Raw genomic sequence first — 25,711 nt, 5'->3', positions numbered from 1 at the left:
TGTACCCAACCCTACCAATCTGTACGCAATCCTGACAAACCATACCCAGCACTACAAACATCTACCCATCCCTACCAATCCATACCAAGCCCTACAAACCTGTACTCAGCCCTACCAAACCATACCCAACCCTACCAAGCCATACCCACACTTACCAATTTCTATCCATTGCTACGAACACGTACCCACCCTTATCAAACTGCACCCACCATTATCAACCCAAGCACAACCCTACCAAACCGTACCCAACCCTACCAAACCATACCCAACCCTACCAAACCGTACCCAACCCTACCAAACCATACCCAACCCTACCAAACCGTACCCAACCCTACCAAACCGTACCCAACCCTACCAAACCGTACCCAACCCTACCAAACCGTACCCAACCCTACCAAACCATGCTTAATCCTACCAAACCGTACCCAACACTACAAATCCCTACCTAGCCCTACCAACCCCTACCCAGCCCTACTAACCCGTACCTAACACTACCAAACCGTACCCACGCCTGTCAACCTGTACTCACACCTATCACCCTAAACCCACCCCTATCAACCTAAACCAAACCCTATCAACCCAAACCCAACCATGTCAAACCGTACCCCAGCCTTTCATGCAGTCCAACCCTATCAACCCAAACCCCACTGTATCAGGCCGAACCAAACCCTATCAACCCAAACCCAACCCTCTGAATGCAAACCCAACCCTCAGAAACCAAACCCAACCCAATCAACCCATACACAACCCTATCAAAACAAACCCAACCCTATCAACCCACATCCAACCCACCAACAAAAAACCAACACTATCAACTTAATCCCAACCCTGTCAACTCAAACTGAACCCGAACAACACAAATGCAACCATATCAACCCACACCCAACCCGATCAACCCCAACCCAATCCTATCAAACCCAACCCAATGCTATCAATCCAAATCCAACCCTAACAACACAAGCTCAACCCAGTCAAGCCAAACCCAACCCTATCAACCCACACCCAAACCTACAAACCCATACCAAACCCTACCAACCCCTATCCATCTCTACCAACCTGTACACAACCCTATCAACACAAACCCAACCCCATTTACCAAACCCAACCCTACCTACTCATACCCAACCCTACCAAGCTGTACCCAACCCTATCAACCCAAACCCCACTGTATCAGGCCAAACCAAACCCCATCAACCCAAACTGAACCCTATTAATCCAGATCGAACCTTCAAAGCAAACCCAACCCTATCAATTGAAACTCAAACCTCTGAATGCAAACCCAACCCTCTGAAACCAAACCCAACCCTATCAACCCAAACCAACCCTATCAACCCATGGCTAACCCTATCAATGCAAATCCAACCCTAACAACCCAAGCCCAACCTTATCAACCCAAACCTTACCCTAACAACCCCAACCCAAACTCAACCCTATCAACCCAAACCCAACCCTAACGACCCAAACCCAACCCTATCAACTAAAACCAAACCCTATCAACACAAACCCCATCCCATCCAACACTATCAACCTAATCCCAACCCTGTCAACTCAAACTGAACCCGAACAACACAAATGCAACCATATCAACCCACACCCAACCCGATCAACCCCAACCCAATCCTATCAAACCTAACCCAATGCTGAACCCTAACAATACAAACTCAACCATATCAACCTGTAACCAACCTCTTCAGCCCGAAACCAATCCCAACCCTAACAACTCAAAACAACCCGAACAACCCGTGCCCAACCCTAAGAAGCCAAACCCAACACTAACAACCCAAACCCAACACTAACAACCCAAACCCAGACCTATCAACCCAAACTCAATCCTATCAACCCATATCCAACCCTATCAACATAAAACCAACCCTAATAACCCACACCCAACCCGATCAACTTGCATGTTCTAATTTTTGCCTTTTTATACATTTTATGGTCACACTTCGTTGGTTCTAGAACTCTCCCAATCCTAAGGCTTCAATAAGTTAATCAGCATTGTGTAAGTGTTGAGAGGGATTAGAGTTTTTTGCCCATTGGGAAGACTGCCCTTCTGCATTAAAAATTGAAGAGTGCCCTGATTTAGATCTCTATTATAAAGTGCAGAGCCCTTTTAAATTGAAAACAAAACCTTCAGCATCTTTCACTTAGAGAAAAGAAGGCTTCAGGACTACTTTGATTAACAGGACATCTGGTGTAGCTTAGGAAAAAGGGCCATTTTTTCCAGTTTCAATAGACTTAAGTGTTTACATTGTTGTTACAATTGAGCATATTATGAATGCTTGGCTGAGTTTCAAAAGCTCAAAACCATTTATCACAGCAGGGGCTGTGTTCACATTTTGATTGACAGTTTAAAGAGGCTATTAAAGGACTAGTTATTTTGATCTGGTTAGTGAAATTAATAATTAAAACTGGGCCGATATCCCAATAAATGGAGACTGCCACCCTGGACATTCATCTGCCTTCGTCATTACCTCAGGCATGCCACTAGTGAAGCAGACCCAAATCCATCCCCAGAATAAAAGTATGGTGTTTGTCTGCCTTTTAAAAGGAGTCAGATCTGCTGGGTTGGGAAGTTTCCCAGCTCAATGTGCCTGACTTCTCCACGAAAATCCGGCACAAATCTCTTTGGACCTATACTCTTCCTAGACTTTCACTATTTAAATAATACTTGGATCAAAGTAGATTAACTCACGTGTTCAAATTGAAATCCAGGTACAAAGATAATTTTTAAAAACAAATGGAATGTTGACTTTGGCTCAAGTGAGCTGGAGTACAAGGGGATGGACGTTTTGTGGGACCTGTATGGGACCAATGATAAATGTCAGATCCTCAAACCCTCACCCTTCACCCCACCCAACTACGCATGCAACCTCTGTGCTCTCTCATACCCTCAAATAATCTCCATGCCTTCTCTGTAACGTCCATTATCCCATGGCTCCTCATTTTCCCCATGCCTCGAAGCCCCCTCCATGGTCCCTCATATTCTCCATGCCACTTCCATGCCCTCATAACCCCCATGACAACTCCATGACCACCCCCAGCCAATGTAACCTCCATAGCCACTCAACCAGTATCCAATCTAGGCAGACTGTTTTATCCACTTGCTCAATCTATCAATGTCTGATTTCAATTTTACAATGGCTACTTTTAAGAATTCGTCATTATGATTACCAATAAAATCAAAAATTGCAACTATAACCATAACAAACATTATAATGTAATGTAAAAATCTACTTAAACAACAATCATGAGCACTTTCTGCAGTGAGGATGATGCTATTTACAATCATTCAGATATGATATCCAGTCTGATACCCTGACCTTGTTCTGTATGTTTTTGCAGGGTTGGCCTTCGCTCTGCTAGTTTCAGTACCTGCTGGTTATGGGCTATATGCTGCCTTTTTCCCTGTCTTGACATACTTTTTTTTGGGAACATCGAAACATTTATCAGTTGGTGAGAATTTCAAATTTCAAAACTTTTTCTGAATGATTAAAACAGTGAATTTATTGAGCACTTTCCCACCTTGAATATTTCTCATTGTTACCAGGTCCCTTTCCAGTGGTGAGTTTGATGGTGGGCACAGTAGTGAACAGGCTGGTCACTGATGGTGACACAGGTGTGAATAGTACTCTTTTCCCTGCTGATATGAGTAAAGAGGACAGACAGGTCTGGGTTGCTGCATCTGTTACTATCCTCACTGGGATCTTTCAGGTTTGTGTCTTTCTAGGTATGAAAAAAAAACAATCATTTCAAAAATAAATACTCTTAAAAGTCACCAAGAATCTTTTCCATTTTCAGCTGGCACTTGGATTACTTCAAGCTGGTTTTATTGTCATTTACTTGTCGGACCCAATGATTTCGGGCTTCACCACAGCTGCTGCAATTCATGTCCTGGTCTCTCAGCTCAAGTTTGTCTTGCAGTTGAGCGTCCCAGGATTCAGTGGGCCACTTTCTGTCATTTATGTAAGTCCAAACAAAAGGTTACTTTCAGCATTTTAGAGAGATTTCTAATCTTTAAAATCTAAGCTTATTTATGCTTTAAATGTGAGCTTGCTGCTTTGCATTTATTTAAACAAGTTAGAAGAGAGGATTCAGTAAACACAATTATATTTGGAATTTAACAAAATCAGTAAGATTATTAATGTGTATGTTGTGTGCTCTTGTAGACACTGAAGTATATTATCAATCATATCACGGAAACAAACATCGCTGACCTCGTCATTTCACTCATCATCATGGCAGTTGTATTTATTGTTAAAGAACTAAATGATCGATTCAAGGCAAAGCTCCCTGTACCAATCCCCATTGAGGTTATAATGGTGAGTAGGGGACATTTAATCCCCATATAGGTTGTAACAGGCAGAAAGGGACTTTCGATCCCTATAGGAACATACGAAAAGGAGGAGGTCACGCAGCACCTTTGAGCCTACTCCGCCATTCAATATGATCATGACTGATCTGTATCTTAACTCCATTTACCTTCAATTGTTCTGTAACCTTTGTTACTCTTGCTTAACAAAAATGTAGCTATTTAGGATGTTGTAATTTTCAGCTTGACCCCCAGCTTTTTTGGCAGGAACTCCACTAACCTTTCTGTGAAGAGGCCTTTTATGATATCACCCCTGAACTACCTACTCCCCGTCCAGAGGAAATGGTTTTCCTGCGTCCACCCTATCAAGTCCTTTAATCATCTTAGACATCTCAATTAAACCATCCCTTAATCATCTAATACCCAAGGGAAAAGAAGTGTTATGCAGTCTACCCTCATAATTTAAGTAATTTAACCCCAGTATCATTCTGGTGAATTTGTGCTGTGCACTCTCCCAGGCCACCCTGAGGTGTGGTGCCCAGTCCTGAATGCAGTGCTCTTATTGAGGTTCAACTAGATCTCTGTGCAGGTAATGAAACTTCCAGCCCCTTGTACTCCAGCTCCCTTGAGATAAAGGCCAACATTCCAACCGTTTTTTAAATGTTCTTTGTACCTGTCTACTAGTTTTTAGTAATCGCTGTACATAGACTCTTAAATCTCACAGCTCCTCCACAGCTGCTAGCTTCCCACCATGCAGAAAATAATCTGATCCATTCGTCTTGAATCTAAAGTGGATGACCTCACACCCTAACTGTAATGTACATCTGCTTCAGTTTTTCCCACTCACTTAATCAATCAATGTCCTTTTACAACTTTCTACTTCACCTACACTATTTACTGCGCCGCTTATCTTGGTGTCTTTGGAAAACTTGGATATGCAGCTCACTTTTGCTTCATCTAGTCATTTATAAATACAGTGAAAAGCTGAAGCTCCAGTATAGATCCCTGCATTATTCACATCCTGCCAATTTTTGTACATACCCATTATCCCTATTGTCTCTCACCTCCTTAACAATTTTCCTATCCCAGGCCAATTCAATGCACTCTCATTTTTGTTAACCATCTCTTCACAGAATCAAAGAACTGTCCCACTGAATTTTTCCACTGATCTTGCAGTGACTCTCTCACTCTCTCTGTCTGTCCTTTTCTCCCCGCTGTGCTTCCGCCTCTCCTGCTGATCTCGCAGTGTTACGTTTCTCTGTCTGCTTCACACAAACTCACCAATCTCATGCCAACACTGGTAAACTCTATATAGGTTCGGTTTATTTGAAGGTACAATACAGGATAGCACAGCAGAAAGATCTACGTCATGGATTTGGCCACCATTACTCACAAGGACAGCTGCAATTCCTACATGCGCACTACATACTATCAGCCGCTGGTCACATGCTGTTCTACAACCTAGTTACCTGATAATTTGTGTAAACCCTTAAAATGATATCACAACATCCCCTTTTCTTTCAAGATAACATTACTTATATTAAGGATAAAAAATACATGCACAGTCAGGTGTTTGTAACAATTATTTATACAGAAGTTAGTCTCTGTTTAAGAGTTTAAAAGTGTACATTGCAGAGTACTGTACACTGTACAGTGTACAGTTTTGGACTCCTCATTGAAGAAAGGATATAAATACGTTAGAAACACTTTAGAGAAGGTTCACAAAACTTATACCTGGATTAGGGTGGTGTTATCTTATGAAGAAAGGTTGAACATGCTGGACCAGTATCCATTTGGAGCTTAGAAGATTGAGAGGTGATCTTATTGAAATATATAAGATTTTGAGGGGACTTGACAAGGTGGATGCTGAAAGGATGTTTCTGCTTGTGGGAGAGACTAGAACTAGGGGGCACAGTTTAAAAATAAGGGGTGTCCCATTTAAGCCATGGATGAGAAGAAATTTATTCCCTTAGAGGGTTGTGGGTCTTTGGAACTCTCGTCCCCAGAGAGCAGTGGAGGTAGGGTCAATGAATATTTTTAAGGCAGAGGTAGATAGATTCTTGACTAACAAGGGAGTCAAAGGTTATCGGGGGTAGGCGGAATGTGGAGTTGACGCCACAATCAGATCAGCCATGATCTTACTGAATGGCAGAGCACGCTTGAGGGGGCTGAATGGCTGACTCCTGCTCCTAATTCGTACGTTCGTAAGAGTCTGTATAATGTGTAGCTGGCTTACTAATCCTCTTGGATCTCGTGATGGTATGACCTGCTTGAGACCTGGACTTAACACATAGGATGCCAATGCACCTACAAGTCAAGAACACCTGTGTATTATCAGCGCGTTGACTGGTTTCATGGCGGTCTTCCACAATTGCACTTTCCAAATTCATCTTTGGGTGTGTCTTCAATGCAATTGGAGTGCTGGGAGTTATACAGTTGTACAATTCCCTTAACTGGCTTCTGTTTCTCCTTAACGTCACTCCATTCGCTGCTGTGACCTCATAGGACCTCGGCTTACTGCACACTTTGGATACTCCTGTGGGTGACCAGGTTCCCTGGCTAGGATGTATGGCCTGAATCTTTTATCCTATGTGCAGATTAGGCAGTTCTGCACCTGCATGTTGGTCATGTGCTGTCTTCATTCTCCCTTGTTTTTCACAAAGTTTCTCCTGCACTTCTGAGAGCTGGGACAGGTGATGGCTTGGCAAGGTTGCCCTATCCTACCTTCTGAACATAATTTCTGCTGGTGAAGTGAAGTCCATATCTGAAGGTGTTACTCTTAAATGTAAAATGATGATATGGAGATCTTGTTTTCTTCCCCTGCAGACCATGATTAATGCCTTAACAATTCTCTATGGCAGTGATTGGACATGTTGAACATGGAAATTCTGGGATTGGAAGACTCTGAGTCTACACCATTTTGTTTCCCTGTATCCATTTTCCTCTCATATCTGCATGCTTGTTGATATTAACTTTCATCTGCTGTTATTCCATCCACTTGTAAATGTCATCTTACTCTTGTGGTTCCCCAGCAGTCCCCTCACATTTCACCATCCCATCGAGTTAGCTATAAGTTTGAAATTTGGCCTATTTGGATTGCGTTTCTGAATCCAGGTCACAGATATAAAATAGAAATAGTCAGGATCCTAGTACTTTGCACATGATTCTAAAAAGTGGAGAAGTGACCTTGATCTAATCTTGTTGCTTATAAATTTTTTAATACTTCTTCTAGTTTGATTCCAGTTTCTTACCAAAATATAGTTATCTCTTTAACTTCACTTTTGTATTGCTTGTCATGGGGTTATCAAAGGGGAGTTAATTTCACAATTGTGTGTTCATTTCAGCACTAATTATGTATGTATTTCTTGTAGATGAATTTTCAATACATTTACATCAGAAACATTATATGGAGCTTCAATAAGCAATGAAGCTGATGTACAACTTGTGAAGAGTAGACTAGATATTCAATGAATGAAACCAGAAGAATAAAGTAGAATTTTTGACTTTTGCTCATTACATTGCAGACAATAATTGCAACAGGTGTCTCATACGCATTCAACTTCAAAGAAAAATATAGTGTCGACATTATTGGAAACTTAACGAGTGGGTTAGTGCTTCATTCATAACTTTCTTTTCCTCATACTTTTCAGATTGAATCCGGATTATCCAGATTCTTGTTCAGACTCCAGCATTTTGTGGTCTTTGCCTCAAATATTACATAGAATTAACAGCACAGCCATTCGGCCCAACTGGTCTATACTGGTGCTTATGTGCTACACAGACCACCTCCTACTTTAATTAATCTCACCTCTCTCTAACCCAGGGGTCATTGGACAGTGATCAGGAGCAGGAATCCTGACTGATTTCCCCTCTCTCTCTCTAACCCAGGCATCACTGGACAGTGGTCAGGAGCAGGAATCCTGACTGATTTGCCCTCTCTCTCTAAACCATGGCACTGGACAGTGATCAGGAGTTGATTTCCCTTCTCTTTAAATCAGGGGTCACTAAACAGTGATGGCGGCTGATGTGCACCTTCCAAACCTGTTGAGGTCAATTCTTGCTCTTGTCTCCCTGGGAAACAGGCTCCTGCTGTGGGTGGATCTCTCTGCAGATAACTCTTTAATAAATTAGAACTATAGGATGTCAGAGATGCAAGTAAGCTTCACTATGTCATTAAGACACTTTGCAGAGAGAGCAACAATGAAGATGAATGGTGAATTGCTCTCTCTATTTATTTCAGCTATCAGAGCCCTCTCACTCCCAATACCGCAGTCTTTCAACAGAGTTTTGGTGATGCCTTCTCGATCGCTATTGTTGGTTTCGCTGTTGCATTCTCTGTGGCCAAAGTCTACGCCATCAAACATGATTACGTTCTAAATGGAAACCAGGTAAGTAATGACAATTAATGTGAATGTCACACAAAATCAGTTGAGATAAAAGTGTTGTGGGGAAGATGGAATGCAGGGGGAGGGGGAGTACGGAGGGAGTGGGACTGCAAAGTAGGAGGATTGTGGTGGAAGGGGAATGTGGTGTAAGTGGAGAGTCTGGGGAAGATTGAGTGTACGGGAGCGGGAGAGTCGGGGAAGTGTGGAGAAAGTGGATGTGGGGGGAGTGTGGGGGAGGGGGAGTTTGAGGTTAATGTGGGGAGAAGATGTGGGGGAGTGGGATTGTGGGGAAGATGGAGCGTGGAGTGAGTGTGGAGGAGGGGCAGTGTGGGGTAATGTGGGGGAGGGAGAGTGTGGGGAAGGTGGAGCGTGGGGGGAGTGTGGGGAGGGGGAGAGTTGGAGAAGGGGAGAGTGGGGGAAGGTGTGCGGGGGAGTGTGCAGAATGTGGAGCTTGGGGGGAGTGTGGGGGTAATGTGAGGCAGAACGTGTAGGGGAGGGGGAGAGCAGGAGGAGTGTGGGGGCATGTGGGAAAGGTGGAACGTGGAGTGAGTGGAGGAGGGTCAGTGTGGGGGTAATGTGGGAGGGGGTGTGAGGGAGGGGGATTATTGAGAGGGAGTGTGGGGGAGGGAGAGTATGGGGGTGGGGGAGGGAGAGTGTGGGGGTAAGGGAGTGTGGGGGAGGGAGAGTGTGGGTGTGGGGGAGGGAGAGTGTGAGGGTGAGTGTGGCAGAAGTGTGGGGGAGGGGAGTGTGTGGAGGGGGATTGCGGGTGGAGTATTTAGGGAGTGTGGGGGAGGGGTGTTTGGGGTAGGTTGTGTTGGGGAGTGCAGCTTGGGGGAGGGGACAGGATGAATAGACAGTACCCAAAGTTTAAAGGGGTGTGGCCATTGAGGGATTTCAGGTAAGAACATAGATTTGTAGCCATATTTAGCTGTAGGAATCACAGTGAGATTGTCAGCGTTCATTGCCATTGCTCCTCTGAAACTGACAGTCTGTGGAAATCTAGCATTTTTAAAAAAAATTTGTCATAAAGATGTGGTTGTTGCTGGCAAAGTCAGCATTTATTGCCCATCCCTAATTGTCCTTGAGAAGTGGGTCTTGAACCGCTGCACTCCGTGACTCATCGTTGACCTCAAAGAAAGCTGCCACCAAAAATCTCTATGGTGTGGATTCCTCCTTCCCTGACATTAATTTGAATCTAGTGCCCAGTCAAGGGGATCTTCAGGCATCCAGCAACAGTGATATCATCAGCAGGGTAAGCAGCCAATCACATTGAAGTATTGTCACAGACAGCAAACAGAAAGTAATAAAAAGCAATAAAAACAGAAAGTGCTGGAAATATTCTATGGAAAGAGAAACAGAATTAATGCTTCGTGTCATAACCTTTCACCAGAATTCACTGCTTATCTTGCACTTTTGTTACGATCCCAGCTGCTGTTAATCCTGGGCAAGTCAGATCCCAAAGTGAAACTTGGGATGATAGATTCTAACTTTTTTTTTTCTGAAACTGTGGAGGTAAGTCACTGAACAAATTCACAGGAGTCTGCTGATGAACATTTAATATAAAAAAAATTAAGGCAAGAAAAATGAGCTATATTGCACCAGACAAAAAGGTTGGAAAGATCTCAATACAAACAGAAGAAAATGATTCAAATCGCATTATTCCTTTACCCAGTAACATCATTACAGACACATAAACCACTATCTTGACACAAAGGCTTCTCGCTTGGGATTGGCATAGTTGCAAACGGTTTTCTTCTGGTGAATTCCTGAGCATTCACTTGATGCTTTTCACCCAACTTGTATCTCTCTCTGAGACATCCAAAACTGCACTCTAAACTCACTATTGCTTCAACTGCAGAGCAAGCACGAGTTCCCTAAACTCAGTCTTCCTCTGCTAATATGATCACTTTACTGAGTTCTAGAACTGATCCTTCAGTTAACTACTGTCCCAATAGCCTTATGGCTTTACTTCCCAGAGAGCTTAAGATCCTTGTTTTCTCTCTCTGGCACACACTGAACTCTCACTTGTCTCTCTGTGTCATTTGACCACTGTTGCTAGGCAACAGCACATTTTTTCTCCAGAATCACTAAACTTTTAACCCATCTCTTTACCTTCAGGAGTTGTAAAACTTCATTAAAATGTACACATACAAATAAACCCAAAAGACCTGACATTTCAGTCAGGAGTCCATCCAGACTTCCTGCACCAAAGTTCATTCATAGAACCCAAATGAAACTGGAACCCTTTTTACCTTACTTAACACACAAATATATATATATTCAACTTAAAAATTAAACATTGTTCCTAACACCTTAAGTGAAATTTTTATTGGGAGATTTTACAAGAGAGTGAAATAAATGGCTGGGATGTATACAGTGATTAAGGCAGAAATTGTGTATTTTTTTAAAAATGTGGATTTTTGTTCATAATAGACAAATTTGACATTTCACAAACATAAAATTAGATTTTCAGTCCCAGAGAGGGAACTCAACAGTAAGTTTGAAGATAGAGCTTTGTTAATATCTGATGTGTGCCTCAATCAATAGGGTGTAATTTTTAAGGAGTTTTTCAGTGAGACTAATAGTGTAAAGGAGTAAACTATTGTCAGATCAATGGTGTCTAATTGATTACAGATGTTGGGTAGAATTACTGAAACCAAAGGTTTCCCTGACAACATTACAGCTATAATACTAGAGACAAGTACTCCAGAAGTAGCCATGCCCGTAGCCAAGTTGTTCCAGTACAGCTACAACACTGACATCATGTGGAGTCCGTGGACCATGAATAAATAGGGCGTCATAGACTGCACTCCCTTTTCAATTATTTGAAAAGCTTTTTACTGTTGTTTTGTTTGCACTTCAGTCCCACGCTCCTGATCAATGGGCACCCTGTGCGGAGGGGCACGGGGAGGGAGGCGGACCTCCTCATGAACCTGCTTCTGGGCCTGGCCAAGTTGGCCATTAACAGGCTCAGGCAGCGGGTGATCAAGGGGGTCATCCGACCGGAATGTCTGCCCCCCCACCTCTTCTGCGGCTATGCTCACGGCTGGGCGTCCGCTGGCACTGCCGAGGTCTTCCATGCTTGGTGGGCACTGCGAGGACTGGGGTGTTTCGTTGATCCTTTTGATCACATTTTGATTTAATGTTGATAAGTTTCCTTTAAACTTTGTCTTTGCAGTTTCCCTTTAAGGGGCTGCCTTTTCTTAATTCCTGATTTTGTTAATTTAGTTTACTTGGTTTGACTTGAAAGAGTTACAACACTGGCATTTGCTAGACAATGTGAAAAACTGATCAAGATTTGTTAAACTTCTTCCAGCCAGTTGGCAAAGGAGGAGACTAGAAGTCAATCTTTACTCGGTTTTAGGTTTATTCACAAAGGTTGACATCTCAAATGTATAGCTCCTAATCCTACAACCTGGCACCAGTGTCAATAAATGCCTCTTGATACACTTTTAAGTAAAATCAAATAAACTAATTAACTAATGAACCACGCTTAAAGGGGCACTGTAACAAAAAACAAAACTTTGAAGAAAATTATCAAAATTAACTTAAAATAATGTTCTTGGGGCTGATGATGCACTGCAGTCCCTGCGGCACCCACTGATCTTGGATGGGCTCAATTGTAGTGGGGGACACCGCAGGTTCCATCTCCAAGGACCCCTGGGTGCAGATGTAACCACAAAAGAGAGGCAGGCAGTCAGGTCAAACAACTCCCTCAATCCTGCCTGGACCTGTTCATGGCCACCTTGGCCAGGCCGAGGAGCTGGCTCACGAGGAGGTCCTCCAATCTGCGCATCGCCCACCTCCCCCCACAAAGTGCAAACAAAACTTGAGGAGCAGCCTCCTTAGATAATGAAACAGGGGCTGCAACCTCACACCTCCTACATGAACATGGAAAGCAGACTCCTCAAGGCTGCAGAAAATAGGTGTCTTTGAACCATCTTAACTTTCTACTGCAAGGGACTGTTGCATGCAACACCCTTCCTCCACCTCCAGAAGACAGGATGCTATCCCACGATGTGTCTGGACAGCCGCAAGGGTGAGGAAATGGAAGGGGTGCAGCAGCAGCCTGTACAGGAAACCCCTCCGCACAGAGTGGAATGGCACGGGGGAATTTTCACAAGGTATCTTAAATTGTGGGGCTGAGGTGTAAGAGGGAGGTTTTGGGATTTGGGATCAATGTGAAATTCTGTCCGAATGGTTGTGGGGGGGGGTCAGTTCAGACGGGAGTCCACTGCACATTTGAGCCGCCTTAACATCATGAGTGCAGTTGGGGTTCAGCCCATGTTTTAAGGCTGTGGATGGTTTTGACCACAAGCTGGACATCCAGAGATGCATGATATGCAAGTTTTTGTGGCAGCCCGCTGCTCTGCCATCCAGCACATCCCTGACTCTGGTCACCCCGGCAGCCTGAGCCCTCTCTTTTCCCAGCCACATGAACCTGTATTGGTAGAGGTGTGGATTCTTGAGCAGTGGCTCTCGGATGACAGCCGCTACTCCTGTTGGGAGGGGGATTCAGCATGATGCAACCATGTTCCAGGCTTTGATCAGTTCCTCGTAAAAGACAAGCAACTCCCACAAGGAGACCTCCCAGGTCTATACCAGGAGCTGCATGTCATAATTAAAGAAATACATCTCCCGTGTACAGCCCCAGGAGGAGGCTTGATGTAAAGATATCGCAGCAGGGTCTGAAAGCGGAAAGTTGCCACCTGGGTGCGAAGGCACACCAATGCCTGACCGCCCTCCCTAAACAGGAGACTTAGTACCCCAGCAGCGACCCAGTGCAGCTGTTTGCCCTAGAAGAAGCTGTGACCTTCTTCTGTATCTTAGTGACAAATTCTAAGGGAGAGATCAAAGTGATCAACCAGTACCACAACATTGCAACTATCAGTTTGTTATGACCAGCACTTGACCCTTGGAAGATAGCACTTAGGCAGTCCTGTCCAGTACCCCAGGTGAGTGGTGACTTTGGCCTCCAACTCTTGCCAGGTCTCACTGGCCAGGATCCCTCAGCAGGGCTAAGGTAGACTCCAAAGGAGATGGGCAGTGCTCCATGGAAGGGCCTAAACTCCTCCAGCAGGGAATCCATTCCCCCCTGACCGACCAGCTGAAAGACCTTTGTGTTCATGATCACAATATTCATGTTTTCACACATGTCTCCAAAATCACTGTTAGCAAATTGCCCTCAATTACACAGTTACAAAATTAGCCAGTGCCCCAAGTCCAGTCTGCATCTATTTCTCCATGACTTTATCTACAACTACCCTTTTGTCATGCCATGTATTACTGTACAGTTCCAAAGAAGAGCCATATTGAACTTGAAATGTTAACTCTGTTCCTCTCTCCGCAGACAGGCTGAGTTTCCAGCACTTTTTGGTTTTATTGTAGAAAGACTAAATCTGGTTGCCATGTCTAGAAAGTGTAAAACAAAAATATTTCTGCCTTTGTTGCATACCTTTTGATCCATGGCATTTGCCTCGTTAAAGCCACATGTCAATTGAAAGCTTACGGTAGGATGTGGTGATGTCCTCCGATACTTCTACATATTTCACATTTTTCACTAGGCTATTTGACGAGCTGTGTCTCCTCAATGACCTCACCTGCATCCTTTAACAGGATTTTTAATCTTTGACAAGAAGGTTAAGCAAATTGTCTGCACAGCTTTAAGACAATTTGTTTTTTCTCTCACTGATTCTTGTCTCCTGATGCCATTAATACTTTTCTGTTCTGATTACAAATATCAGGTTTTGTTAAGGAGATAGAATAGTGCCTGATTGGATAAACTGTGGATCCACTGACCTTCCAAAAAACAATTGGTTTGTCATGCTCCATGTCCAGTTTCATTTGTGCCCTTTTTCATGGAAAGATTACTTGACAGCAATGGTATCTCACCAGAGTTGACATCAGTACTAATAAAATGGTTTACTTCAGCAACTTTTCAAAGAATCACCACTCTTTTTAGTGATCTCAATGTGTTGTCATTCCCAAACCTAAAACAAATAGTACTTTCATACTCCCTAATGTTGTATCAATATAGAGTGAATCTAGATAACATTTTAGCTAATCTGTTCCCACACACTATTGAGGTGCAACCATTATATAATACTGCACAGTTAAATGAATCACAGCTTCTTCTGATTAGTATAATTCCTTCAGGCTATTGATTATCATCTTCTCTGTGGCATGCATCACCTTGAGAACCTCGCTGCTCTGCTTTGGGCAATTCATCGCATAACAATATTTTGAATCACACCTGAAGTACCTATTAATCGTTCCCTGGACATTCCTTGGGTTCATTCACCTACTATGGTTGCTCCAATTCTGTTGTCTGCTGTGATATCCAGATCTGCTAAAATAAGTCCCCATTTCTACTGTTTGGAACTCTTTTTGTACTGATGCATGTGTCCAGTAGCTGGATGATCCTGAAATGTCCAATGAATAAGTCCTCCATCCTTTGTGACAGTACAGAATGCTCCATTTGTGCCATCAAGGCTGCTGGAAATGACTGCTTCCTCAGGATTTTTTCAAAGCAGCAGACATCTGGTCCAAAAGAGAATCCTCTTTTTGAGAACCAACCTCAGTTAAAACCAGGAGCCTGTCCCTTTGGAACACCTTAGCACAATCCAGCAATTTAAATGTGAACACTGGACAAGGAATCTCCAAACTGAATTTCAGCAATATTTTATACAGTCTGTTAAAGTCCATGATATATTCTTCCATGCAATGACCTGTATTTCGAAATCTATCAAAGTCTGACCTGGCTTCGTAGGCATCCAGTAGGTCATCTTACTGTTAAATTTCATCCATGAATAGAAGAGCCAAACCTTCCCCAATATTCAATTGACAGGCATCCAGCTCACAAAATATTATGCTTCCAATTTTGTTAGGGAGTGATAATGCCAAAGCAATAACTTGTTTCCTCTTTGGTAGGGACATAACTCTAGGCCCAACCTTCAGCTGCTTTATCAATGACTTTCCTTCCATCGTACTAGTGGCAGTAACAATCTCCAATTTTTTTTTTCTTTGTTCCTGGGTGCTCATCCTCAAATTCAGAGGGCATAGCTGTGGGTCTGGAGTCAAATGTAGGCCAGACCAGGCAAGGACGACAAATTTCCTTCCTTAAAGGACATTAGTGAACCAGATGAGTTTTTACAAAAGTTAGCAATGGTTTTGTCAGACTTTTATTTCCAGACCATTATTGAATTCAAATTTCACTATCTGCTGTGGCAGGATTTGAGCCTGGGTCCCCAGAGCATTAACCTGGGTCTCTGGATTACTATTCCAGCAACACTACCACTACGCCACTGTCTCCCCCAAAAGAGTGAATCTATCCATCCCCCCATGACATTCAATGGCATTACCATTGCTGAATTCCCCACTAAAAGCAGGGAAAACTCTCCACTGGTTGGAGTTATACCAAGCACAAAGGAAGATGGTTGTGGTTGTTGGAAGCCAATCATCTTCATTCCAGGACATCACTGCAGTTCCTCAGCACACACAGCTAGAGTATTGAGTGCAGTTCTGGAATCCGCATTATTGGAAGGATGTGATTGCACTAGACAGTGTGCAGAGGAGATTTACCAGGATGTTGCCTGGGCTGGAGAGTTTTAGTTATAAGGAGAGATTGGATAGACTGGGGTTATTTTCTTTGGAGCAGAGGAGATTGAGGGGGGACATGATTGAGGTGTATAAAATTATGTGGGGCATAGATAGGGTAGACAGGAAGAAATTTTTCTCCTCGGTGGAGGGATCAATAACCAGGGAGCGTAGATTTAAGGTAAGGGGCAGGTTTAGAGGGGATGTGAGGAAGATTTTTTTCACCCAGAGGGTGGTGGGAATCTGGAACTCACTGCCTGAAAGTGTGGTAGAGGCAGAAACCCTCATAACATTTATGAAGTATTTGGATGTGCACTTGCGATGCCATGGCATACAAGGCCTAGTGCTGGAAAATGGGATTAGAATAGTTAGGCACTTGTTTGACTGGCACAGACTCGATGGGCCGAAGGGCCTTTGTCTGTGCTGTAGACCTCTATGACTCTATAGTGTCCGAGGCCCAACCATCTTCAGCTGCTTCATCAATGACCTTCTTTGCTTATCAGGTCAAAGATGGGATGCTTGCAGATGATTTCACAATATTCAGCACCATTTATGACTCCTCAGATACTGAAGCAGTCTGTGTCCATATGCAGCAAGACCTGGGCAGTGTTGGAGTTTGGGCTGATAAGTAACATTTGAGGCACATAAGTGAATTTAACCATCTCCCTTGACGTTCAATGGCATTACCATTGCTGAATCCCCCACATCCTGGGGGTTAACATTGACCAGAAACTGAACTGGACTAGCCATATAAATACTGTGGATACAAGAACAGGTCAGAGGCTAGGAATCCTGCAACGAGTAACTCACCTCCTGTCTCCCCAAAGCCTGTCTACCATCTACAAGGCACAAGTCAGGAGTGTGATGGAATACTCTTTATTTGCCTGGGTGAGTGCAGCTCCAATAACACTCAAGAAACTCAAAGCCATCCAGGACAAAGCAGCCCACTTCGTCGGCACCCTATCCAGAATCTTAAAATATTCACTCCTTCCACCAGCAAATCACAGTGGCAGCAGTGTGCACCATGTACAAGATGCTCTGTAACCATGCTCTGCACCCATCTGATTCACTACTCTCCTTCAGGGAAGGAAATCTGCCATCCTTACCTGTTCTGGCCTACTTGTGACTCCAGACCCACAGCAATGTGGTTGACACTTAAGTGCCCTCTGAAATGGCCCAGCAAGCCCCTCAGTACAAGGGGAATTGGGATGGGCAGCAAAAGCTGGCTCCCATGAAAGAATAAAGAAAAAAACAACTCACCAAGGCTCCTTCAACAGCAGCTTCCAAGCCCGTAACCTCTACCAACTAGGAGGACAAGGGCAGCAGATGCATGGGAACACTACCACCAGCAAGTTCCCCTCCAAATCACACACTATCCTCGCTTTTAATTATATCGTCATTCCTTCACTGTCGCTAGGTCAAAAACATGGAATTCCCTTTGTCGGAGCACTGTGGGTGTACCTAGACATAAGACCATAAGACATAGGAGCAGAAATTAGGCCATTCGGCCCATCGAGTCTGCTCCGCCATTCAATCATGGCTGATAAGTTTCTCAACCCCATTCTCCCGTAACCTTTGATCCCCTTACCAATCAAGAACCTATCTATCTCAGTCTTAAATACACTCAATGACCTGGCCTCCACAACCTTCTGTGGCAATGAATTCCATAGATTCACCACTCTCTGGCTAAAGAAGTTTCTCCTCATCTCTGTTCTAAAAGGTTTTCCCTTTACTCTGAGGCTGTGCCCTCGGGTCCTAGTCTGTCCTACTAATGGAAACATCTTCCCCACGTCCACTCTATCCAGGCCTTTCAGTATTCTGTAAGTTTCAATCAGATCCCCCCTCATCCTTCTAAACTCCATCGAGTATAGACCCAGAGTCCTCAAACGTTCCTCATATGTTAAGCCTTTCATTCCTGGGATCATTCTTGTGAACCTCCTCTGGACCCTCTCCAGGGCCAGCACATCCTTCCTGAGATACGGGGCCCAAAATTGCTCACAATATTCTAAATGTGGTCTGACCAGAGCCTTATAAAGCCTCAGCAGCACATCCCTGCTTTTATATTCTAGTCCTTTCGAAATAAATGTCAACATTGCATTTGCCTTCCTAACTATCGCATCAACCTGCAAGTTAACCTTAAGAGAATCCTGGACTAGGACTCCCAAATCCCTTTGCACTCCAGATTTTTGAATTCTCTCCCCATTTAGAAAATAATCTATGCCTCTACTCTTCCTACCAAAGTGCATGACCTCACACTTCCCCACCTTGTCTTCCAGCTGCCACTTCTTTGCCCATTCTCCTAACCTGTCCAAATCCTTCTGCCGCCTCCCCGCCTCCTCAATACTACCTGTCCCTCCACCTATCTTTGTATCATCTGCAAACTTAGCTAGGATGCCCTCAGTTCCTTCATCTAGTGAAAAGTTGTGGTCCCAACACTGACCCCTGCGGAACTCCACTAGTCACCGGCCGCCATCCTGAGAAGGACCCCCTTATCTCCACTCTCTGCCTCCTGCCAGACAGCCAATCTTCTATCCATGCTAGTAGCTTGCCTCTAACACCATGGGCTCTTATCTTACTGGGCAGCCTCCTGTGCGGCACCTTGTCAAAGGCCTTCTGGAAGTCCAAGTAGATAACATCCATTGGCTCTCCTTTGTCTAACCTACACGTTACCTCCTCAAAGAATTCTAACAGATTTGTCAGGCATGACCTCCCCTTGATGAAACCATGCTGACTTTGCCTGATTTTACCATGCATTTCCAAGTATTCTGAAATCTCATCCTTAATAATGGACTCTAAAATCTTACCAACGACCGAGGTCAGGCTAATCGGCCTGTAATTTCCCGTCTTTTGCCTCACTCCCTTCTTAAACAGGGGGGTTACATTAGCGATTTTCCAGTCCTCTGGGACCCTCCCTGACTCCAGTGATTCCTGAAAGATCACCACTAACGCGTCCACTATCTCTTCAGCTATCTCCTTCAGAACTCTGGGGTGTAATCCATCTGGTCCAGGTGATTTATCCACCTTCAGACCTTTCAGTTTTCCTAGCACCTTCTCCTTGGTAATGGCCACCTTACTCACCTCTGCCCCCCGACTCTCTTGAACTTTGGGGATGTCACTCGTGTCTTCCACTATGAAGACTGACGCAAAGTACCTATTCAGTTCCTCCGCCATTTCTTTGTTCCCTACTACTACTTCTCCAGCGTCATTTTCCAGCAGCCCAATGTCCACTTTTGCCTCTCTCTTACCCTTTATATATCTAAAAAAACTCTTGCAATCTTCTTTTATATTACTGGCTAGTTTACCCTCATATTTAATCTTCTCCCTCCTTATTTCTTTTTTAGTTGTCTTCTGTTGGTCTTTGTAGGCTTCCCAATCCCCTGGTTTCCCACTGCTCTTCGCCGCATTGTATGCTTCCTCTTTAGCTTTTATGCTGTCCCTGACTTCCTTTGTCAGCCATGGTTGCCTCGTCCTCCCTTTAGTATGCTTCTTCTTCCTAGGGATGAATTTTTGCTGTGTCTCCCAAATTACTCCCAGAAACTCCTGCCATTGCTGTTCCACTGTCTTTCCTGCTAGGCTCATCTCCCAGTCAATTCTGGCCAGCTCCTCCCTCATGCCTCTGTAGTTGCCTTTATTCAACTGTAATACCGTTACATCTGATTCCAGCTTTTTCCTCTCAAATTGCAGGGTACATTCTATCATATTATGGTCACTTCCTCCTAAGGGTTCCTTCACCTTAAGCTCCCTTATCAAATTTGCCTCATTACACATCACTAAATCGAGAATTGCCTGTTCCCTAGTGGGCTCCACCACAAGCTGCTCCAAAAAGCCATCTCGTAGACATTCCACAAATTTGTTTTCTTGGGATCCACTACCAACCTGCTTTTTCCAGTCTACCTGCATATCCCCCATGATCACTGTAACCTTGCCTTTCTTACACACCTTTTCTATCTCCTGGTGTATCTTGTGCCCCACATCCTGACTACTGTTTGGAGGCCTGTACATAACTCCCATTATGGTTTTTTTACCTTTGCGGTTCCTCAACTCTACCCACACAGATTCTACATCATCTGACTCTACATCATTTCTTGCTATCGATTTAATTTCATTTCTTACTAACAAAGCAACCCCACCCCCTCTGCCAACTTGCCTATCTTTTCGATAGGATGTATATCCTTGGATATTTAGCTCCCAGTCCTGATCCCCTTGCAGCCATGTCTCCGTAATGCCCACCACATTATACCTGCCAATTTCAATCTGCGCCACAAGCTCATTTACCTTATTTCGTATACTGCGTGCATTCAGATACAACACCTTCAGTCCTGTATTTCCCGTCTCTTTTCTCATTGTCGTCCCTTTATCTACACCCAATGGGCTGCAGTGATTCATGAAGGGGGTTCACTATCACCTTCTCAAGAATGAACAATAAATTCTGGCCTTGGGGGCGTTCTGCCCACATCCCATGAATGAATAGAAAAAGAATAGTGTGGAGGTAGGAAGTGCAGAATAATCTGATGAAATGATTATTGTAAAATATCTATGAACGTTTGTTGTTTTCTGTACAGGAATTAGTGGCTTTTGGAATCAGTAATATGTTTTGTGGAGCATTTCGTGGTTTTGCAGGAAGCACAGCACTGTCTCGAACCGCCGTTCAGGAAAGCACAGGAGGTAAAACACAGGTACGATACTTGAAGTTTAGCAATCGCTATCATTCACCCGACCTGTACTGCCCTGGGTGAGGTGATAGAATGTTACAGAGGGAACAGATAGAATCCAGTCTACTCTTGATCATTCACATTGGAATATTGCGTGCAATTCTGGTCGCCACATTACCAGAAGAATATGGAGACGTTGGAGAGGGTGCAGAGGAGGTTTACCAGGATGCTGCCTGGTCTGGAGGTTATTAGCTATGAGGAGAGGTTGGAGAAACTCGGATTGTTCTCACTAGAGCGACGGAGATTGATGGGCGACATGATAGAAGTTTACAAAATTATGAGTGGCATGGACAGAGTAGATAGTCAGAAGATTTTTCCCAGGGTGGAAGAGTCAATTACTAGGGTACATAGATTTAAGGTGAGAGGAGAAAACTTTAGAGGAGATGTGCGGGGCAAGTTTTTTATGCAGATGGCAGTGAGTGTCTGGAATTCGCTGCCAGAGGAGGTGGTGGAAGCAGGTACGATAGTGGTGTTTAAGAGGCAGCTTGACAAATACATGAATAGGATGGGAATAGAGGGATACGGACCCCGGAAGTGCAAAATGTTTTAGTTTGACAGTCAATATGATTGGCGCAGGCTTGGAGGGCCGAAGGGCCTGTTCCTGTGCTGTATTTTTCTTTGTTCTAACAGCATCAGATCATTTGAATTGCTTGAAATTAGAACTACTCGGTCTTTTACCCACAATACTATGCAAACGCTTTTCACTTTCCGGCTCAAGTCAGTTTTTAAAATCTAGATTCGATTCTGTTTGAGTGATTAGTATCTTTAGTTGAGTGAAGTTGAAATCTGTGGGATCAATTTAAAAATGGATAACTCATTGATGTAAACTTTTTGTTATAGATATTTTAGATCTGGCTTTTAATGCACCCAGTGATTGTGCTCTTTATTTCTTTCACCTCTAACATCATCAGGAGAGTCAGGAAGGAAAATTACCACAGCATTGATTAAACAATTTGCCATCAGCTGCTAACCCTGTGCATAAAAACATGTGGATCTCAGACAAACAACAGGGACTGGATATTCGATTGTCAGTGGGGGTGCGCATGGATGCAGGTGCATTTTCTTGCAGAGCATCATCCCAATGCCTCCAGAAAGCAATGCAATTTTCAAAGGGAGGGCAGGAACCAGGAACCCACATGCCTCCAATTAACTGGATTTTGAGTTTGTTGCTGAGCTCATTAACAGGCCTCAGAGGAGAAATTTTCAATTGGCAGACATGGGGAACATGCAGTATCTGGAACACATAAGGGTGCTGCTGGTGTAATCAGGAGGGCTGGAGGATACGCTGACCAACATGCTTAAGAAGTGGAAAATAACTCTGCTCAACCAGTGGCACAGGGTTGCCATTGCTGGAGCTGTGACACTTGCATTTGTGAGCAGTGAGTGGTAGGACTCTTGAGAGGGACGTGAGTCTGCTGGCATCATTCGGGCGGCAGAGGTTGGCAGAGGAAGCCCTGGTGAACAAATGACTGACAGCTGAGGGAGTTGAAATGGGAACAGCCTAGCCTGAAAGTGCACAGAGCCACAAGGAGGAACTTCAGCAGAGGGATTGTCCTGATCAGGAGGAGCTGCAAGGGAAAGAAGGTGTTACCCAAAGCATCAGGTGTACCATCTAATTATCAGCTACCTTCAAACGACAGAGTTCCAGTGTTGGAGGAGACTGCACCTATCCAGGCAGTTGGTCTCGGACATTTGCGCTTTGGTCCACAATGCATGGGAGTCTTACCTGCAGCCACCAAGGTCACTGTGGCGCTGGATTTTTATGCTTCTGCGTCGTTCCAGGAATTAGCTGTGGACCTGGATGGTATCTCACAGTCAGCAGCTCATCGCGCCATCAGGCAGATGACAGAATGCCCTATTCGGAGGGTGCAGGATTACATCCATTTAGAGACAGGTGGGCCATTGCGGGTACAGAGGGTGTTGGGGTTTGTTGCCATCAGTGGATTCCCTCAGGTCCAGGGGATTGTTGATTGCACCCACACAAGCCAGCCAGACTCCTGAATGGAAAAAGATACCATCGCTGAATGTGAAGTTGGTCTCTGGCCACAGGAAGTGCATCTGACAGGTCAGCGCTTGGTTCCCAGGCAACTGTCATGATTCCTTCATCCTGTGAGAGTCTCAGGTGCTGCATCTTTTCAGGTCAACATCCAGACGCTGTGAGTGATGGCTGGGGAATAAGGGTTATCCTCTAAGGGGAGGTGGTTCCTGAATCCCCTCCAGTATTTGTAGAGTAAAGGGTTAACATTGGAAGCATACATAATTCTGATGTAATAATGTTGTCAAATCACATGACTGAAAAGTAAGAGAGATCTGGAAGGAGGAGAAGCTCCAACCTTGAGTAGAGGTTCAAATTTGTAAATACTTCCTGTAAATAAAGAGTAATGGTTTTGAGAAACTACAGACACGAGCAGCATACTTTGGGAGAACAGACAATCTTCAAAACCCCTGTCTCACCCCCGACCACACAACAAAACAATACCCACCCATGGGTGCACAGAGACGCTACAATTAGAACCATCTCCTAACACAAACCTGCCTATGCAAACCATTGGCATCTTGACTGGTTGTGTTGTCCTCTAGTATGAGCTTGCCAGGGTTAAGTAGTGTTAAGATCTGCTGTGCAACATGACAAGACAAAGATGACTGGAGCTGGATAAAGAAGAGGAGGACCTGTATGCTACTGTTCCTCACAGGAGGACGGAGAGGAGGAAGGAGCCTGGCACCAAGGCTTTGGAGAAAGACTGCTGAGGCCACACTAGGCTTCATGCTGACCAGTAGTACTTCACTTGAATGTCATCCAGCCCTTTTGACAGATGACTACAATGCAACTTCCATCAGAGAAAGAAATTATCCAGCCAGCAGACGTGTCTGAATAATTTCATTGCCATCCAAATACGTTGAGAACAGGGTCTCCGCCACCACTGGCCCACACCAGAGACCAGGGAACTGCACCAAGCCCAGGCCCCAGCCCCACCCAACCTTCATTTCACTTTGACATCAAGCTTTAATAACACAAAACTCGGATTGAAATCAGAATCAATTATTATTACTACAGGAGGAATGAGTGACCAAACAAATAGAGAAATCTTCACCCAGGTAACTAACTAATTGTGTTCCCATCCACTCCTACCAGGTGCCCCCCTGCAGCTGAGGATGAGGTGGATGCAGCTTGCTCCATTGTCTCTGCATCTGGCTGAGATACCCGTGGCTTCCATCCTTGTCTTGGAGGCACCTATGAGGACTTGTCCACAGGCTGCTGTGCCTGCATCATTGCAATGGCAGCCTCTGCCACTGGGCCTTGTGGATGGTTCCTGAGACAGGGGGGTTGAGGATGTGAGGGATGATGCTGGTGCCCCCTGAGGGCTGAATCCCTCATGAGCTTCTTTGATTTCCTCAGCCCTTTCGGTGACATTGAATGCTGGGGAAGGCCATTGGCTAGGACACAGCTGGCGGCCATTCCAAGCATCTCTGTGCCACCAGTGACACTGCTACATGTTAGAGAGAGTCTCACTCCTTCTGTGCATGTCAACATGCTGATCCTGCACCCATTTGGAATGCTCTTGCATATGACTCTCCAAAAGGGTAGCAACTCTCTCAGTAGAGGGGATCATGCAGTCAAATCCCTGAGTCAACACAGTGCACATGTGCTGCATGGACTACGCATGGCTCCACAATGCCTCGGGGATTTCTGACATTTGGATTCAGGAAATCATCTGCCTCTGATCCCCCCAAAAGACCCACCTAAGGTCCAGCATCTCCAGCCAAGGGAGCATGGCTCTTTCTGCCCTTGTCCTTTGAGGGGGCTGCTCACACCTGGTTGTGTAGCCACAGTGCGCATTTGACAGCAGTCTTCTCCATGCCTTCACTGAAGATAGAGCTATCAAATGACCCTGCTCTTCACACCTTCCAATCTCGTCATCACCCATGACCTTCCCAAATGGCACCATTGCAATGTCCATTGCTCTATCAGGCTCAGATTGTGCAGGTCTAGCACACTACCACCTGTTCGAGACACCTTGTGACTGTTTCTTGTGACTTCTCTTTTCTTGCAGAATGAGGAGAAAATGATGTATGGGTAGCCTGGCCTCCCTCATCTTTTCCAGCATGCCATTGATAGGCGATGTTTTGCTCCTCAGCGACGCTCCCTGCTCACTTGCACCCCAAATGTGAGTGTGGCTGATGTCTCAGTGATGTTACAGGCCACTCACTCTGACAATGTTAGGGAGAACTACGGGTACTCAGTCTGCTCAGCTCGTGTGCATGCCACTACGTACAGAGATAGAGCCCTTTCTGGATCTTCTCTGAATCTTTTAGGGCACTGGCCCACATCCTTCATGTCATTGCTCTACTGCTGACCACCATCATCACGTCCATCCAGGCCCTTCTTGCGTCGCGGGCAGATTTCATTGGGATGCCAAGAACAATATCTCCCACCTCTCAGTGGCTGCCTTGGCTCATGCCTCAAGAGAAGCATCAGAGAACCTTGGTGCCGACCTTGGACATTTGCCTGTGCTAACATGGGCCGTCTGCAAATTCTCATGTGTCATCTCCTCAGCAAACAACAAACCCAGTCATGGCTGCCGCTCACCTTTCAAACGGACCTCTGTTTTTAAGTCCCATCTCCAGGCTGCTCCCAGCACAGCTGATTGGGCATTGAACTCACCCACGGGCCAATTAGGCCTTTACATTTTAAAATAGCATCACAT

The 25,711-nt window shown here is 44.7% G+C and overlaps 1 protein-coding gene across 1 annotated transcript in view; it reads left to right on the top strand.

Annotated features, from left to right (window-relative positions):
- Positions 1-25,711, top strand: part of LOC144673852 (chloride anion exchanger-like) — a 93,391-nt gene that overhangs the window by 12,837 nt on the left and 54,843 nt on the right. Inside the window, exons 3-9 of the mRNA XM_078535491.1 lie at positions 3,346-3,456; positions 3,551-3,714; positions 3,802-3,966; positions 4,170-4,322; positions 7,837-7,919; positions 8,553-8,700; positions 20,856-20,969. Coding sequence (XP_078391617.1) covers positions 3,346-3,456; positions 3,551-3,714; positions 3,802-3,966; positions 4,170-4,322; positions 7,837-7,919; positions 8,553-8,700; positions 20,856-20,969 — 938 coding nt within the window. The remainder of the gene's footprint in view (positions 1-3,345; positions 3,457-3,550; positions 3,715-3,801; positions 3,967-4,169; positions 4,323-7,836; positions 7,920-8,552; positions 8,701-20,855; positions 20,970-25,711) is intronic.

Source organism: Cetorhinus maximus, unplaced genomic scaffold, assembly GCF_964194155.1.
Source record: "Cetorhinus maximus unplaced genomic scaffold, sCetMax3.hap1.1 HAP1_SCAFFOLD_491, whole genome shotgun sequence".
Classification (NCBI taxonomy): domain Eukaryota; kingdom Metazoa; phylum Chordata; class Chondrichthyes; order Lamniformes; family Cetorhinidae; genus Cetorhinus; species Cetorhinus maximus.
Note: the sequence above shows the minus strand (reverse complement) of the source record. Positions and strands in the feature narration are given on the sequence as shown.